The sequence below is a fragment of the Diabrotica undecimpunctata genome, chromosome 2 (assembly GCF_040954645.1).
Source record: "Diabrotica undecimpunctata isolate CICGRU chromosome 2, icDiaUnde3, whole genome shotgun sequence".
Lineage (NCBI taxonomy): Eukaryota > Metazoa > Arthropoda > Insecta > Coleoptera > Chrysomelidae > Diabrotica > Diabrotica undecimpunctata.
The window spans coordinates 171,839,775-171,860,152 of NC_092804.1; the positions used below are offsets into that span (position 1 = coordinate 171,839,775).

A 20,378-nucleotide genomic window follows, 5' to 3' on the forward strand; every position below is an offset into this window, starting at 1 on the left:
GGTATACGTATCGTACGCGTACAGATCCTTGAAAAATATTCTACATCGTACTGATCGCATACTTATCTCGATCCATGGAAAGCGACAAACCAACAACGAACACAGATGTGCGAAATGATTCATTTTATTTATAATTTGGGTACTGATTTATGTTCCTGTTTTTGCTTGTTTAACAAAACTAAAAATATGTACAATAATCAGTTTACTGTTTTCTCACGTCTCTCTAGGAAGGAACACGTCATTCACACAATACACAATGTCGATTTGATGACACAATAAAAATGTTCGCTGCGTCTAGTAAGCGCCTTCCAAACTGAAAGACGAGCTTCCTTTGAAGTCGTGAAATAAACCGCAACAATTTGGTTCGCGACGAGTCACGATGAAACAGTACGCAAGCGGTTTTTTCTGCCGTACACATTAACGAATATAGCGTTCGCATACCGTATGCATACCGTTTGGCTTGTATATGTGTACCGACCTTAAAAGTTTTAACTGAACATTAAAAGATGAAGACAAAAAAGCAGCAATGTCTTATCACGCCTTTAATAAAATGCATTAAAAATTTTGATATATAGTAACGTAAGTCACATACAGTCATTGAACGAAAAACACGGAAATAAGATCTTTCGCTTTTGTTTATCTGATCTGCTTTACATATACGATACAAAATGATGATTTATGTATTTGACGTTAATGATCGCCATAACTAAGTCTTCATGATCTTCCACTCCAGTTCAAGTTTTTTCAGAATTAGAAAACCAGGTATCAATTTTCTCCAAATCATCATTTTCTTTGCGTTTATCCTTTTGTGGGGTCTCATTACCTAAAATCGCAATTGCTAGATACGGTTAGTGATCTTTTTTATGGATAGGGATATGGATTGATTCGTACCACTCATCAGGCCATTTATCTTGGATCCATATCATATTAAACTTATCTAGTATTACATATATACCAATCTCGCCCATTGTTTTTTCCGCTGGTATGTCATCTCTCACTATTTTTTTTTGTTTCTTGATTGGTTAAGAGCCTTCACTACTTCTACTCATACAAAAATTGGTTCTGCCTCTTTAATTGCATATTTCTTGTGTTCTAAGACAGATGCATCTTTTGAAGCGTCTCTGTATAATTCTGAGCAATCATTTCTGCTTAGCTCCGTTATTTCTTGAGTGTTGAATCCGGTTTTTTTATGTTGTAGCATAAGTCTTCTTTTTTCCACTAATTTTAAGGTTTATGTTCTTTAATCCAATGTTTTGTTCTTTTGGATTTTGCGTGATGTGCAACTTTTTTCGCTGATACATTCATAATTGCAATATAAATTACTTGTCAAATTGCATTTTCAATGTCAACAGTATATAACAAGTATACTCGATAATAAAGTATTTTAAAATAGTGAAGATCTATCTAATCACAAAAACGAAATGACTTCGCTCTTTGTCAACAGCAATACACATTGCTCTATCAAATTTTAAATGTCTTTCTCCTATTTGTCAAAATGTTTAACCAATTTCATTATCCCAAACAAAGTACAAACATGACTGTAGACGAATTATTCTACGTTGCAAAAGATAGAGAAGCTTTTAAAAATGTGGTCGCCAATCTCCGTTAATGGGGACGGCATAAGAAGAAGAAGAAACAAAGTAAATAAATGCATAGTATCTTTTTTAAACTGGAATGAAAATTATTGTATTTTGTCATGCATCAGCTTGATATTTACAGTCTTATGGCACAAATACATACATGTTTAGGTATATTTGATATGAGGTAATTAAACAATGTTGTTTATTGAAAATACTGTTAGAAAGAAATATTAATTGTTATGTTATATAAAAATATTACTGTTCCTTGTGTAGAAATATTATTGAAATTGGGCAGGTTTTTATTCCATTTTATAATTATTGTCAATAAAGCAAAGAACCAAATTGGTACATCGTAAAATATTTAGAAGTTATTTTCTGCCATATAAAAACTCCCATATAATATTTTTAAATTATTATTTTAATAATTTAAAAATATTATATTTAATAATAATTTGTGATGTAAATAGTTAAAACTAACTTTAAAAATAAAACAAAATAAAAAATATTTGTTGCCTGAAGTATATTATGTTATGGTAAGAGTAGATAATCTGGTAATTGTACACAATTATCGGTAATTGTATACTATAAAGAAACTAAGAAAGCCATAGAAACAGTGGTGTACAAGACATTATAAAACACATAGCCAAAATTAAATGGAGGTGGGCAGGACACGTCGATATAATGAAGGATAATAGGTGGACCAAAAAAAACTTGGAGTGGAGACCGAGAGCGGATAGACGAAAATCCGGGAAGACCACCCACAAGATGGACTGACGACATAAAGAGGAGTTGTACCAACTGGATTGCAGCAGCGCAAGATAGATCTGAATGGAGGTTTTTCGAGGAAGCCTATGTTCGGCAGTAGACGACTATGGGCTGATGATGATGATGATGACCAGAGTCGACGTTAAATCTAGAAAATATTATTTTAAAACAATTTATTTCCCAGTTTTACCTCAAATATTCTATACCTTTACAAGAGGATCTTGGTAAAAATTCTTCTTCTTCAAGTGCCATCTTCGTTCCGAAGGTTGGCGATCATCAGGGCTATACGTATTTTCGAAACTGCTGACCGAAACAATTCGTTGCTGCTACAGCTATACCATTCCCGTAGATTCTTTAGCCAGGAGTTTCGTCTTCTTCCTATGGACCTTTTTCCTGCTATTTTCCCTTGCATAATTATTCGAAGCAGTTCATATCTTTCGCCTCTTGTAATGTGTCCCAAGTATTGCAGTTTTCGTTTTTTGATCGTAAATATGACTTCTTTTTCTTTATTCATTCTTCTCAAGACCTCGACATTTGTGACTCTCTCGGTCCATGATATTCTCAGGATTCTGCGATACATCCACAGTTCAAATGCCTCTAATTTTTTGGTATCAATCTTTTTCAACGTCCATGACTCCATTCCGTAGAACAGCACAGAAAGTACGTAACATCTCATCAGGCGAAGTTTCATTTCAAGGCTCAAATCTCTTCCGCAGAACACTCTCTTCATTTTAGTGAATATGGATCTGGCTTTTTCTATTCTTATTTTGATTTGATTGATTGATTTTGGTAAAAATAAGAAATTCAAATTATAACGATCGACACGAAGGCTCAATGACTTTTTTACCTCGTGCGTATAATTAGTCTTTAGTCTGCAGTTTTGAGACATTAATATTGTTTCTATCCTGATTTGGCATGTACTCCATGTTTTTCAAGTAACAATAATGTTTTCTGCCTATCTTTAAAGTGTTTTCTTTACGACGTTTTGTGTTAACCCAACTACATATATAACTGTAGATAACATTATACGAGACTTGTTTATTTTTGACTTATAAAACATTAAAATTACAAAACCGTTGGTGGAACAAGTAGAAGAAACCCAGTCAGATCCCGATTCTGAAGAACATGAAGAAGCAGAAGTGGATGAACCAATACAGGTTCTATTAGAACTCGACCCAGAAGAACCTGAGCAACCATCAATGAATGAGTCTAATGCCATTATAGAAGAACTATGCTCTAATCAAATTTGAGAGAGGCAAGAATTTATTGCAATTAAACGGACACGTGCAAAGGAAGATCTTGAAAAGCAAGCGAAGAAAATGCTTAAAACATGAAACTTGAAATTTCCCAGTGATAATGTCGGTAATACGGTAAAATTAAGAGTGCCAGAATTTGACAGTACATGAAGTGATTCTTGACATGTTTTGGCTGTTATTAAGAGTGTTTAAAATGGAATATACGAATTGGACACTAAAGAAGGACGACTGCCACAGTTGTATAGCAAAAATTAATTTACAATCTGTAAATAATCAATAATTGCTCTAGACATAGTTCCAAAAGTAAACATTTCATTGCGCAAGTGTGTTAGAAAAACGTCTTTGTCGGGTTGTTAGGGATGTGCTTGCAAAATTAAATGTGAAACAGATAAGTGTAAAGGTAAAACAATGGAAAGTTGTGTAATTCCCAGTGCCATGTCACAACAAATAGTAAGTAAACTAGTAGTATTAATTGAGGCCAAAAAAACTCAATTCAGGTTAAGCAAAATGTCTCTTGTTTTTAATTAAATTCCATAAAACTCTCCCTTCCTGAATAGCTGTTGAAATTTATTTTTTTTATTTCATCATTTTATTCTTTTACCGCTGGTCCTTGGTAATTGTGTACAATTACCGGTAAAAGTAAATAATTGAAAATAATTTTTATTACCGGTAATTGTATACAGTTACCAATTAATTATCTACTCTAACCGTAACATATACATATAAATGTGTGGCGCAATATCAAACATATCTGTAGTTGGTGAAACTTGTTCAAAAATACAAAAAAAAGAAATACAATTAGTTTTTTTTATATTTTTTGTCAAGATTATAGAACATTCCGAAAGGTAAGTGAATCCATAGAAGATTTGGCTTACCCTATAATAGTGTTGGAACGAGGACTATGTATGAGAACGAGAATGGCTACTAAATTAATAAAAAAAAGAAAACAACATCATTGTGAAACACTCAGTTGTCAGTGAAACATATAATTGTTGAGTGTCCAGAGTACCAGAACGAAAGAATCGCGTGTGCCCTTAGTGATAATTTAAAAAGTATACTAACGTCAAATTTACAGTCTTTATTAAGTTACCTTAAAATGACTAAACTATATACCAGATTGTAAAAAATATTTTTTTATGTAACAATATGCATCTTACTGTTTGTGTATGTCCCCCCGCTAATAACCCGTAGTGGTTGATGCGGGTATGTTTGTTTAAATAAAAAAAAACATCATTGTGAGAAACTTTAACCCAAAACTTGGGGTTAAAATGTAGAGTACAATAGTATGAGTTTATACGGAAAAATTAATGAACGCTTTATACCTGCAAGTCACTGAAAGACAACTAATTGGGAACCAAATAGAATATTGTTATGTTCAATAGAAGATTTAGAAATGAGTTAATCAGGTTGTGGAATTTATTTTGACCATAATTTCGGTAGCAATAAAGTAATATAAAAGGAAAAATATAATCTAGATGCCAACTAGGTCACCGTCGCTTTTTCAATACCGATTGCTCCACCCAAGTTTTTTCTTGTATTTTTGACTGCTGATTACGAATTTCGATGGTGATTGGTATTTACGTCCGTAATTTGTCTGTTATCAGTTAGTCACATTAATTTCATCGTTTTTCAGCATTTTTACATTGTCAATGGAAACTAAGAATTAACAGTGTGATAAATTGAGAAGTTTATTTGACTTTTTTAAACCTTCTAAATATAAATATTATTTAATTACCTCAAATCATTAACACTTTTTTATCTAGATTTAAGATAAACTTCAAGTTCAAGATCCCAAATTATGCCCGTGATTAGCTAAATGAAAATACGGAGTGTATCCCCCAGAACTAGTTGTTTGCAGAGGGTAAACTCCCCCATATGGCACATGGTGTCCATAAAGCAAACCATTATGCGTGTGATGAAAACCCGGGAAAGATCCACTGGATCCAACACTAGGAGGTGGCACAGTGGGAGAATTAACGTCCATCCCTGGATTTTGTTTTTTCCACTTCGTTCTTCGATTCTGGAACCAAATTTTAACTTGCGTCTCCGTTAGACTTAAGCTAATTGCTAAATTTAACCGTTCACATACACTGAGGTACCTCGTTGTTTTGAATTTGTTTTCCAACGCCACTAATTGTTCGTACGTAAATGCCGTTCGGGCTCTTCTAGGTTTACCGGAATTCTGGGATTTTGAATCGCTTTTCTTCTTCTTAGAAGGGTCTTTGTTATCATCGCTAATATCGCTCTGAAGGTCTTCCTCGTCGTCTGACTGGTGATCTTTTCCTGAAACAAAATTAAAGTTTAGTAAATAACTTAAGTGATATAAATATTGATATTTTTGCGAAGACCAATACCCAATATTTGTTTATAAATAAAGCATAGGTATTAGTCCAGTCGTCAGAGAATTTGGCTGAGAATTTCAATTTTTCGACCTCAAAAAATACAAAAAAGTTTGTTACTCACACCCCCTGACTTCCTTCTAAACCTCCCTCTCCAAAAGGTGAAGAGTTCTGCTTTCGTATGCAATTTTTGCATTTTGCCGTAAAGAAAGTCAGTTGCTCTAAAGCTGTTAAATAAATAAACCTTGCGCGATTTTTTAATTTTTTACGATTTACGATGAGATCAATTAAATTTATCGCTTCCATTGACGGGTCGCTGTGGAATTTCCATTTCCGGTACACTCTGATTAACATATATCGAATTTTTAATATACATTTTAATATTTCTAATAAACATTATTGTTTAAAATTCTCTCAGCTACATTTTTTCTTTAAAATATTTTTTTCTACTGCGTACAGATTCTTGATAAATTGATGTTTCCCGCTACCACGTGCAAGGCGGGTTTTAGGGGGAAGCCCGGGGGTAGGACTGGTAAATCTGTTGTATGTTTTTTAGGGTTACAAAACTTAGATTCTCAGCAAAATTTAGCTCGTTCGTATGATTTTTTAACATTACTTCCAAAGATAAAATGATAACATAGATAGTGACCTTAGGTTATTGGCTTATAATAAAAATCTTTTAACTTTCTAATACTTTCTAAAATGTATCCATGTTTCGTGAAAGCAGCATTGTTATTTAGGTCTTCAGGTCTTAGGGAAGGGCTACTAAATGAGTAGGAGCTCTCTAATTAACTAAATAAATTTATAAACTGTTTGTTTAACCGAGTAATTTGTTTAAACAATTTCTTAAAACAATGCTTTTTTCTTAATTTTTAATATTTCTAAATAATATCTTTTAACACTAAGTTTTATACAAAATTAATTTTTTAGTTATCAAATCTCGACTGTTAATTTTTTTTTGAATTATGCTTATACTTGCTTGAATGTTTGAATTTTATACCTTTCAGGTGTACTAAAATCTAATCATGAGAATGTCGATTCATTATTTTCGACAAATGTTTGAGGTAGGAAAATTTTTCGTACCACAATGTCAAAAGAACGCTTCTTATTTCTTTTCACAGCAATAAGATTTGACAATTTGAGATTTGTTTCCAAGGAAACCGTCTATGACTTCTACGAAAGAACTTCATGCTTCAGATTTGTAACATTTTTTTATAATTAAAATATTAAATTATTGTTAATTCTTTTACCGACGTGCTGATACGCTCATGGTCGGTTTAACAGAGGCAAATTTTTTATTGAAACTATCGACTACCTCAAAATACGGAATAACCGACTTATTATAGACGCGGTTTCATTAATCCTTTAATTTTTAATCCTGAGTATGAAACGAACTAATGCTTTTCGGTGAAGGCGGGTTCTTTTGATAGATTTGTTAAATATCGCCAAAGGCACGTTGTCGTAATTTTTCTGAAGAAAACGTAATTCAGAAGATTTTGTATTCGTCACGTTCCAACTTATTAGTACTGTATTTACCTCGAATTTTCGATATCGTTAGAATTTTTTTACTTTCTTAGAAATCCATCTAGGCTGGACTATCATTTTTGAGGGGGAGCTATCCCACTTTTCTTTGGTAGTTTGGTAAATTTTTGCAGAAGCGAGACCACTTCTGAGTGGGCGCTAGTTGAGAAAAGACCTACTTCTCGTGGGGCGCTTCGCTCATATAGTCTCTGTATTACCTTCTCTGTGCATTTTCTTTCTAAGTATGTATACATTTGTATATTTGAGTTTTTTGATCTTATATCATATTAGATTAAATATTCGTATAGAGTACCTTTAATTTTAATTAACTTCAGTGCTTGATACAAGTAAAGTATTATATTAAAGTAAATTAACTTCAGTGAATTAGTGCAGCAGTGATCAGGAATTACTGTAAGTTACCATAATCTTAGTATCTCCACTTATCTGGGCGAATAATATGGTATAGTATCATATTTTTTTTCAATCATCTGGGCGAATCTTAATTCATCCATGTCTTCACCTGTAGTTAAGAGTAACTACTGATATTTGCATTCAATTTAAAGAACATACAATATTTTCTTACGAACTCTCCATCAGCTACTAAGAAATTTCAATAAATAATAATTACGAACATTTAGTTCTTAATCATTAAATAACAGTGCGAGATAGATAATCAACTTAACCAAGTGCGGTTTGGTTAAATTTGTATTTCGGTAACCTTTTTGTATTCTTGTAAATTTAGATTTAATTAATTTTTGTTATTTGCTATAATTGTTATACATTTTTAACCCAGTGTCTCGAGATATGCCCATTAAACAGCAAATAGAGCTTCTTTAATCAACTTTGGTTGAATTTTTTTCTTACTCACTACCAGGCTCCCTTCGCTGATAATTGAACCTGTGCATTAATATATTGTTGTATTTGTAAAGGTACTTATTATTCATATTACTGCTTATTTTTATGTGTACACCACCATTTCATAATTGATGGTGTATTTTTATTACTTGTATGTACATTTAGCTACCAACATCATTTTGTTGTTGAATATATTGTTTTTGTTTTATGTATGTATTTTATTTGTCGACTCCTAACAAGTTACCTGATATAATAATAACTCTGAATATTTGCTTATTATATTAAATTATTATACCATCTGGCTGCCGTCCGCAGTGTCTCCATTGGTGACCTTTTTAGCACCATCCAAAAAAGGTTTCCGAGGTTACAGATTCATTCTGGATTATTGTATTCTGGAACAATCTGTCCGATTTTAAGGTACAAAAATTCCTCCTTTAAGTTTAGCTTCAGAAAGTGCAGGAAATTTGTCGCACAGATATTTACAGCAGTCATCTTGTTTATCTAAAGCTTTGGAAAACTGTTTCATCAATCCTAACTTTATGTCAAGAAGAGACAAAAGAACTAAATTTGGGTCAACTAGTGTATCACGTTTCACATTCTTTTGTCCCGGTATAAGTCTTTTTCTGAGTGGCCAATCTTTCTTAACGTAATGTAAATTTCATGCTCAACTATCCCACTCGCATAAAAAACATATATACTTTGTGAATCCAGACTGCTGACCCAAAAGCATGGATATTATTCTGAGATCTCTACAGAGTTGCTAACAATATTCACTGTACTTTATTTTATTTAGCAACATCTCAAGATTCTCATATGTTTCTTTGAGATGCACGGAGTAAGCAACAGGCAATGAGGCATAAGCGTTACCATTGTGCAACAAGACACCCTCAAACTTCTCTTAGAAGAATCAATAAATAACCGCCGTGATGTGGAATCGTAATTGTCAGCTCCAAGTTTCATGAGTACTTTAGGAATATTATGAAAATACACCAGTGAGCCTTCTTGAGAAAAATATTCCACAAATTCTTTTTCACGATGCCTATACCACGAAAAAGTGATACCTGGAGCCAATATATTTTTATCTTTCAGTCGTGATCCTAAAATTTGTGCAGCATCCTTCGATAGGCCCAAGTCTCTCACTATATCATTCAGTTCAGATCATGAATGACCATTTAGTTCAGCTTGGAAAAAACTTTTGAGGTTGGTCTATCTCAGGATTGAATTCATCTTCATCGGTTTTTTCGTCTGAACTGTCATCTAATGATTGCTGTTTTATGGTGTGAGGAAAAAGTGAAATAGGGATTCCTGGTCCATGAGATACAAATCGTTTAGCAGAAGGTAAATCAGGATATAGAATTTTGTATTTATTATTTGAATATTGAAACCCTTGATATCGCAGGAGCAAAAGTAGCAGTCGTCTCCATGGTTTTTTGGTTCCCTTCTTACCATAGGAATGCTGAAGAGTAAAGAGTTACGTGTACCTTTTGTCCATTTTCTCTGTAGTTCGACACACTGAAAGCACACTTAGTGTGAAGCCCAAGATTTGTCCTGATCACCAAGCTTTACACCGAAGTAAGCGTGATAAGCTTTCTTTATAAAGTCTGTTATTGATGCTTTCCTATTGCTAAATAATCACACACGAAACAAAATATATCAGGACTGTTCTTACACTTTCTTAATGACATTATGGCTCGATAAACACTAATAAAACAAAATACAACTCGTTACTACAAACAACTGACGCTAACTAACTCTATTTACAAAATACACAACTGCCGATGCCGTTGTGTTGCGATTCAAATGAAATTAACATAATGTATTAAAATATTTTCTATCGATCCATCAAGTATTTTAACACTTTGGCTACTGGCTATAAATTTGAAGTTTTTTGTCAGAAACTGAAACTATATTTTGATGAAATTCATAATATTTAATACTAAAAACATGTAAACACAAACATTTAGGTATTTTTTTGAAAACAAAATCATGTGTAAAGGCCGTGTCAAAAAATGGTACATACAGTTTGTGACAGAAATAAACGCGTAATTATCTTCTTAGAAACTATGTGAACCATTTTTGGACACAATGCTCATTTTTTTGCGTGACAGTAATGAGTGTCGAAAAAGCAATTGGTATACAAGAACTTCTCACAGCAAGCTAGACAAGATGTTTTATTACTTTTGTTTTTTTTTTATAGCAAAGTTACGTCCATTTCTATCACTATTAATTGTATAACATCTTGTACAACGACCTCTCTGTTCCACTTCGCAAAGTTTGTGATTTCTTTCTTGGTTAACACAACGATCATACTTTCTACATTCATACATCATTTCTTCTCTAAATTTAGTGACACTTATTTTTGTGTTTGTTATAGCCTCGTATGCAGTATGTGCATTTATAATAGATGTATTAACCAAAAGTTCTATTGAGACTTTCCAATACCATTTAATACCCGTACGCATTGCTGATGAATATAATGCTTTTTGATCATAGACGTCTATAAATGATTTTACATTATTATACCGCACGATGGTGGAAGGCTTTCTCACCACACCCCTTTTTGTTGGCACATCCACTATTACAGGCACAGACTCCGTAGTGAGAAACATGACATCTCTTTTGACTTTCCATTTTCCAAGTATGACTTTACTGTTGCTTCTACTGTCCCATGACTAATTTACCCCTTTTTTTAATTTAGCATCACTTACTACTTTCGGATTATGCTTTCTGTTTTTTTCTCAGTGTGCTTATTAAATGTGTATCTTTGTTCAGAAGTTCATGTGCTAAATTCACGTTAGCGTAATTATTATCTGTGCACAGGACGCGACCTGAATGTAAAAGTGGTTCCATAAGCTGTAGCACCACTTTTGCACCAATTGTCTTTTCATTAGGTGTTTGCTCTTTTCCTGTATAAATTTTAAAATTGTATGTGTAACCTTTCACTCCACATAACTTAAATAGTTTTACGCCGTATTTGTGGCGCTTCCCCGGTATATATTAACGAAAGCTGTCATCCTCGAAAAGGAATCATCGTCTCATCTATACACACATTCTTGTCAGACATATATTCATGACACATATTCTAATTGGAACTTCTTGATTAGCAAATTTTACAAAGGAAGGAATTTTTTGAGTCTATCATCTGAGGCAATTTCGTTGTTTGAGAAGTGCAAATTGGACGAAAGGAGCTCAAACCTTATCCTGGACATGTGAACAAATTTTCCAATTTCATTTTTGTACAGCATATTGGTGCTAAAGTAATCTTTCAAAGTAGGTTTACGATTCAACCCCATCCAAATTAGAAGACCTAACAAAACAAAAATCGGTCATAGTACGGCTATCTGTTGAATAAGTCTCAAACTGCTTCGCCAGAGTTTAGCCGTAAGCTGTAGGAGCCTAGATGCGCATATAAAAGCATCAAAACTGTGTTCACCAAACGTACACACAGCTTGAAACATTACCACTTCATGTGACCAAATTTGGTACACGCAGTTTCTGGTAAACATCAACTGTGTACCGGAAATGGTACACACAGTAGCCAAAGTGTTAAAGAAATAATTTTAATGCAATTTACGAAATATCAATAAGGTATTTGTTTGCGCTAGTACATAATATCTAACAAGGTTTTTTTAAATCTGTGAAAAATTTGGGCGTGATGGGTTTAACCCGAATTCATATTCGGGTCTCAAAACACCAAAAATCATGATCAGTTCAAAAGTGCTGGCGCACCTTCTGAAGTATCGAAGAAACCAGCATATTCGTGTGCCTAAACTTGTGTTTTCTTTTGTAATCTATAACTAACATTCGAACAGAAAAACTAATAATCATTCTTCCATTATAAACATGTTGTATTATTAATGATTAAAAAAGAGAAACTTGATCCAGACGTTTTTTTTTCGATATAAATTTTAAATGCAGCTAAATCAATGTTATTGCCTGATAATTAAAGTATAAATTAAAAAGAATCATTAACAGCAGGATAAAATTTGTCCACACCCCGCTGCCTAAAATGAACACTGAAGATACAAAGTGCTCTCGCTTAATTCACTAAATCCGGGGCTCACTATGATTAAGCGCCGGTAATTCGAGAACATCACGGCAGCCCATGAAATCAATACGAGTAACAAGCGACAAACGTGTTAACCACATTCATTTGCCTGCTCACCGCTAAAACAATGCACTGCGGTGGCGCTACTGTCAACCATCACGCCGCCTCCGATTTATCGGGATTAAACATCACAACACACAGGATTCATCCGATTCCACCGCCTGCTATGATATCCCGGCGCTGGCAGCGACATTCCGGGATTTTTAAGTTAATTGTTTCAACTGATTTATTATCACTCATTGTGATTGTAAAATTAAAGCCTGTGAAACTTTTTACTGGGCTTTTAACAATGCTTACAATTTTTGACTAGTAGTTTCAACGTAAAATACACAGTTAATAATGATTTTTGTTATATTGTTGTACTGCTTCTTTATAAAGAAAATAAATCAATTTTTAAACTTGAAAGCATTGTTTATTTCAGGGATTTTATTGTGTATTTTTTTATCTTATACAGTGGAAGCTGTAAGTGTCATAACTGAGTTTCTGAGACATAAGAGTGAAAGTTTATGTATAGCAATTTTTACTTTAAACAGTGGCGTTAATATCAATAGGATCAAATTCGCCGATGTGCTGATTGCGGGTTCTTAAGTCTACAACGACTCTTCGATAGGGCCAGCTCGATTTGTATGCAATTTAGTAAGAAAATAGACATTAAAAAGACCAATGTCAGTGTCAATCCAAAAAACCAAAAAAGTATCTCAACCTTGTACAATAATACTAACAATAATAAAGTTTATTCATATGAAAATATGCAATAGGGGTAAAAATATTTATAATTATATAACGTTTATTTAATTGTTCTTAATAAAAATCAACATGTACTTGGCTCAAAGTAAATAATAGTTATTTATTGTACAAGACGATAAAATTGTACTTTATCTTCGAGAGCGTTTTTTAGCGTCGAGACGTCAGTCGAGACGCTAATTATGCTCGAGAAGATAATGCGATTTTATCGTCGTGTGCAATACAACATTTTTTTCTATAGCAAGACTTCAGGTGAAAAATAGAATTTCAAAGAAAATTGTAATTTCTAGCACAAAAATCGCAATTGTGTTGCTCCGTTGATAGGGATATGAATTACTCTGTCAACAAATGTCAAACAAATGTTACGTTTTGGTTTTTGCGGAGAATATTGTTACGTTTTGTGTACAAAGTGAATAAATACAAAATGGGCGGAAAAGAATTGACACAAGAAAAGGAAAACCTGTCATCAAATGTAGAAAATGCAGCGTTGGAAGCAGAAAGTTTATTGTTGCCACCAAAATCTAGGATGATGTATGAGAAAGAATACCAGTCTTTTAAAAAGTGGAAAATCATTAAGAATATCAATGGCGTGAGTGAAAAAATACTTCTGGCGTATTTTTCTGAAAAGTTGAAGAAAGCGATGCCATCGTCATTATGGTCGTATTATTCGATGCTGAAGCGTACGTTGTTGGTAAATGAAAATTGTGACATTTCTAAATTCAGCAAGTTAACCACCTTACTAAAAAACCTGAGTGGAGGATACAAAGCTAAAAAGTCCAAAATCCTGGAGTTAGATGACATTATTAAATTTCTAACAGAAGCTCCTGATGACGTCTATTTGTTGATGAAGGTTATTGCTATTTTTGGTGTGCATGGAGCGACTAGGTCCGATGAATTGTACAAGTTAGAAGTGTTTAACGTCGATGACAGAAAATCGGTGATAATCGTTTCATTATCTGATACTAAAACCAAGCAGGAAAGGTCGTTTTGTATTACTGACAAGAAAAGTGGACTGCGTTTCTTGGAAATTGTGAGAGAGTATATTGCCTTGCGCCCCAAAAACGTACCTCACAGTAAGTTTTTTGTAAATTACCAACAGCAAAAGTGCACTACTCGACCGGTGGGGATTATCACTATATATAATATCCCCAAGAAGATTGCAGATTTTTTGAAACTTGTAAATTCAGAAATGTACACGGGGCATTGTTTCCGTCGTTCTTCAGCTACTATGTTCGCAAATTCTGGAGCTGATCTAGTAAAAGTTAAACGTTTAGGTGGATGGAAATCGTCATCTGTTGCAGAATCTTACATTGTAGAGTCAATAAGCAATAATATTGCTGTATCCAAGTGTATACTTGGCGGACCAGAAAATCATTCCAGTACCTCGAATCAAGTGTTTAAGCAAACGAGTACAAGTTGTGATGCACCAAAAATAGATATTTCTAATAATGTTAATTGTAAAATTTCAGGTCTTTTTAATTCTTAATGTGTTTGAATTTGTAAATTTTATTGAATAAAAAAAATTAAAACATTTTATCTACTCTTGCTGTTAAAGTGTCACTTTATCTACCCTTGCGGTTAAAGTGATACTTTATCTACTCAAAACAGTTGTTATAGCAACACTTTAACATTAGCTATGAAAAAAATCAATAATTTCCATTAAACTCAATGAAGTTGAGCATATTACATTTGTTTTATATTGTTTATTTATATTGAGATTACAACAAAGCGAGTTTAAATAATTTTATAGTAATTATATTAAGATAAAAATAAAAAAAAATTAATAAGTGAGAGGCAATTCATGTAAATAATCTATGCAGATAATGACGGTTAACATGTACCTGTGATTTTGTTTCAAATATTTGGAAAACAAGTTGTTAATCTTTTTAGGGAATTTATAATGATTAGTTATTAAGTATGTTTTGTTAATTTCAGGGAGCAAATTGTAGATTCTTCCTTATAAAAACTCAAAAATTTGTTTCCATAATGTTTTCTTTGCAATTCAATCTAACAATAGACTGTGCTCTAGTTTTCGTATTATAGGTGTATTCTAGTTATGTGAGCAAATGCTTCTTTTTGTATAGATTGGTGATTATGGGAAGAATATAGAATTGTCTGTTATCTAACATATGACTTTTGGTATAAAAATCATTAGTAGATTATCTCAAAGTTCTATTATAAATAGTTTTTAGTATTTTTCTTTGAATAATGTTTAAATGATTTACTAGGTGTGTATTTAAAACTTCACCCCTAACTAATGGTAAAAGATTCCACTGCAAAATGACTACGTTCATAACCTAGTTAATCAAACTCACATTTTTACATACATTTAGGAATAGGAGAATGGAGAATACATTGATAATAGGTTGCCAGTCAAAAAGTGGCCGCAAATATTTTTAATTCAATTAATATAGTAATTCGAGACGATACAATACGATGGAAATAACTAGAGTAATAGAAGAAAACAAAAGCTTGAAAGTACTCAGACAGAGCATGTCCATTGGAAGAAAAAACGTCCACAAATTAAGAAATGAACAGGGGCAAATCATCGAGGATAGAGTTCAAATTATGAACACGATAGAGAGTTTTTATAGACAACTATACAAAGAACAGCAATGTAACCGGAGTGGATCATTACCAAAAATAATTAATCAGAGATCTGAAATTTTACCGGACGTAACACCCAATGAAGTTCGAAGGTCAGTGCAAGAAATGAAAAACAATAAGTCCCCCGGAGGCGATGAGATAGTGGCAGATGCCTTAAAAGTGGATGGAAAAAGATTATGGCAGGTCCTTGCCAAACTATTCACTAGATGTTTGCAGAAATTATCATACTTCATAAAAAAGGGGATACTACCGACCTTAGGAATTACAGGCCCATAAGTCTACTTTCACATATTTATAAACTATTTACAAAAATAATTACGAAACGACTAGAAAATAAATTGGAATTTTATCAGCCCATAGAACAGGCGGGTTTTAGAAAAGGCTATGGAACAAACGATCACCTACTGGTAATAAAAAATCTTATAGAAAAATGCACTGAATATAATAAACCACTAGCTTTAATATTTGTCGACTACGAAAAGGCATTCGACACCGTAAATCAACAAAAAATGTTGGAAGCCTTGACAGAATGCCGAATTGACTATCGGTATATAAATATAATTAAACACATATACCAAAACGCAACAGCCAGTGTTAGAGAGGGTGATCGTCAAACCCAGAAACTCCCGATACAACGTGGAGTACGCCAGGGGGACACCATATGGCCGAAAATATTCGCTACGCTTTTGAAATATATATGAAAAAGGTCAAAACTGACCGACAAGGGCATAAATATAAACGGAGAAAAGCTTAGCCATCTAAGGTTTGCAGATGATATTGTACTAATAGCTGATAGGATAGATAAGGCCAAAGAACTTTTAAATCAGCTCTACCTTTCTTTGCTAGAAGGGGGATTGAAAATAAATATATCTAAAAACCAGATGATGACAAATCTTGTAGTCAGCGAAGATATATGCGTAGGAACAAGATCCATAGACCAGGTAATGGCCTATAAATACCTAAGTCATGAGATTCGCATAGGAAAAGATAACCAAACCGTTGAGCTTCTCCGTCGTATAAGACTGACTTGGGCAGCCTTCGGCAAGCTGAACCATATTTTCAAATCGTCTGATATACCAATATGCCTTAAAAGAAAAACGTTTAATCAGTGTGTTTTGCCAGTGTTAACTTACGGTGCGGAAACGTTGGCCATGACAAGGAGAACAGTTCAAAAGATCCGTGTGTGTCAAAGGGCGATGGAGCGTGCTATGTTGGGCGTTTCACTACAAAACAAAATCCCAAATCGCCAGCTACGACAAAGAACAGGAGTGGCTGATGCAGTATAGAGAGTAGCAACACTGAAATGGAACTGGGCAGGTCACGTGGCTCGAATGACAGATAATAGATAAACAAAGCGGATACTGGAATGGAGACCAAGAGATGATGCCTACCGAAGCAGATGTCGTCTACCAACACGTTGGACTGACGATCTAAAACGTTGCCATAGGAATTGGATGCAAGAGGTACAAGATCGAAATAGCTGGAAAATTATGAGGAAGATCTATGTCCAGCAGTGGATAAGCGGAGATTGAATGATGATGATGATAGGAATTAGTTTTTGACAAATATATTTATTTCGTTTATTTGTTTTTTAAATCAAATACGCTGCTCATAATGTATATGTAAGTATGTTTATTATATCAAACTAGAGCTAATATTTTTCTTAATAATATGATGATATAAGGTTGCCAGAGGAAAAATAGTCGAAAATTACAGTTACCAGCTGTTAAAGATAAAGTAAAATAGCGTTGGGGCGCAACGACACTGTATTGACAAGTGAGAATAATATGTATATTATAATCTATCGATGCATGCTTTAAAAACTCACACCACTGACACTTCACACCAGTAGCATTCAGCGCTATCTGTCTTTTATTTTATCTTTGATACCTCGCATTTTTACCAGCTGGCAACCCCATTTTTCGACAAATTTTCGGCTTTCTGTTTTCTTTTGTAGAGTTTCTTTCTGTGTTTTTATAACAAAATCTTTGATTTTGATCCACATAATGTTCACATTCTCAGTGTTTTTCATTTCTGATGTTAATCTTCTGATGTTCTGATGTTAAGAAAAACAACTGTAAAATTAAAATTAAAAATTAAAATTTCACCTGTCAAAATCCTTGGTTAGAACACAACATCTCATCATCATCATCATATAACGGGGGTCCTACGGCGATTGCCGCTTCCCGCATTTTAGCCTCCATCTTTTCCTATCTCTCCAATCTCCCTCTTCTAAGCCTCTAGATTGCATTGTTTTTGTAATTTCTCTTCTCCAGGAATTTGGTGGTCTTCCCCTTTTCCTTCTTTCTGGCGGAACATACATTAAGGCTTTCTTTGGCCACCGCTCCTTCTCCATTCTCATCACGTGACCATACCATTGTAATTGCCTTCCTTGTATTCTATCTGAAAGAGTATCTCTAATTCCTGTACGGTTTCGTATTTTCTCATTCCTCATTCTTTCCATTCTCGATACTCGACATGACCTTCTAAGATAATCCATTTCCACAACGTCTACTTTATCTCGTTCATTCTTTGGTATCGTCCAACATTCGGCACCATATGTGGTAATTGGTTCTACAATTGCTCTGTATACGCGAAGTTTGGTATGCATCTTTATTTTATTAGACCACAGTAATGAATTCAGTATTCGGATGCATTTTTTCCCTTGGGTTATTCGGTTTTGTACATCTATCTTAACTCTGCCATCTGCTGATATGATGCTTCCTAGATATTTATACTGGTTGCAGCCTTTTATGACTGCGTTTTTAAGCCTCAGATCTGTGGTATTTCCTCCAATTTTTAAATATTCTGTTTTGCTTATGTTTACAGTAAGCCCCCATTTGGCATATTCCTCAAATAATTTTCGATTCATATAATTTATATCTTCCTCATCGGTTGCAACCACCACCTGATCATCTGCAAACAACAATGTACACAGAGTTTCTTGTCCCACTTCGATGCCCATAAATCTACATTTATTTTTCCAATTCCTCAATGCTTCTTGGACGTATATTTTAAAGAGTGTCGGTGACAAACAGCATCCTTGCTTTAGGCCTTTAGTGACTTTAAATTCATTTGAGGTTCTGGTTCCAATTTTTACACAACTAAGTGCACTTTCGTACAATTTATATATCGCTCGGATATACGTCGAATTCAATCCGGACCTTTCGAGGACCTCAAACATTTTCTTTAACGGGACACTATCATATGCTTTCTCAAGGTCTATACATATCTCAAGGTCTATACACTATATCTAACACAACATCTACTAAGTTAAAAATTGGAGCGAGAGAGACACATAATAGAACAAATGGAGGAGTTGTCGTTTTTGATTCATTTGCAACAAGCGAAAATTTCATCTGACAACCTCCAAGATCTCAAAGGTCTCAAAGATGTGGTGAAATCTACTTAAAGACCTTATTACTCTCACTATCCTAGCTCCTCGCTTCTCTAGCAAGTGGCCAAAAAAAGGGGAGCATGAAATGAAAACCTACTGGCGAAGAAGTAAATCCCAGTCATTGGAAAGATGAAAAAATGTGGTTTTTAGAACCAACATGTATAAAAAACTTCATATAAGTACATGTAAAATATACTCGAAATTAAAAAAAAAATACCTAATTTATTTTAAGGCTTGTTTATTCGAAAGGAAATAATATAATATAATATCTACTAAGCCACAGTATTCAAACGTGCATTTTTTACAGAATGTATTTTGTCAGTAATCCAATAATATATATTTCATAAGAAGAAAAATCAAAGTTACACACTTAATCCTATGTAGTAAAATTATTTTTGATCATTGTCCATAATTTTCTAGGTATAAACACAAGCATATCGCTTAAAAAGAATTCCTTAGCATTAAACTGCGATATAAATAAGTTACACCTTTTAAAGCCACGTTCGTTTTTTATTGGTTTACGGTCGTATCAAATAATATTTCAGCTTTACTTATATACCAACAAAAAACAATACATTCAGTAGCTATTCGTTAGTGGCATGACCAGTAACACACAGTCGTGCCCAAACATATTAATTCACCAATAAAAATGTAAGAACTTAAAACTAGTTTTACTGATAAGACAAATAAAAAACCTGTCCCAAATGTATTTGACTAATACCAAGTTTGGGGTGTAATCGATTTATAACTGGCTGTGATTTGGACGAATCACATTGGCACTAATTCGGAATAGTTTTATTTTAAATAGGAAATTAGAAATTTTTATTAATTTAGAGGGTAAATAACAAATTAAAATTAAACAAAAAATATAATGTTGTATTTACGTGAAGAAAATATTTAAACGCAAATATTAGTAACTATAATATATACAGTCCGAAGCTCGTTGCGTCTACTGTTCAACATACGCTTCCCTCAAACCTTTTTTAACTGTTTATTTACAATCTACTTATTACATTGTAAGTATTAAATAAGTTTGTTGATGACGATAGCTTGTGGTTGTTGGCGGCATGTCTCGATTCACCTTGATTCATCTAACCAACTCTTCTGGTACACTCGCGATCATAAAATCTGGGTCATCTTAAAAATCACCGATATTTCATTTTTAACGAGCTTTATCGTACATAACATTAACACAAATACAAACTA

At 33.5% G+C, this 20,378-nt stretch overlaps 1 protein-coding gene across 1 annotated transcript in view; it reads right to left on the reverse strand.

Annotated features, from left to right (window-relative positions):
* Window positions 1–4,759: 4,759 nt before the first annotated feature.
* Window positions 4,760–20,378, reverse strand: part of slou (homeodomain transcription factor slouch) — a 43,249-nt gene continuing 27,630 nt past the window's right edge. The window contains exon 2 of the mRNA XM_072521552.1: window positions 4,760–5,884. Within this exon, the coding sequence (XP_072377653.1) occupies window positions 5,385–5,884 (500 nt within the window). The 3' untranslated portion in view covers window positions 4,760–5,384. The remainder of the gene's footprint in view (window positions 5,885–20,378) is intronic.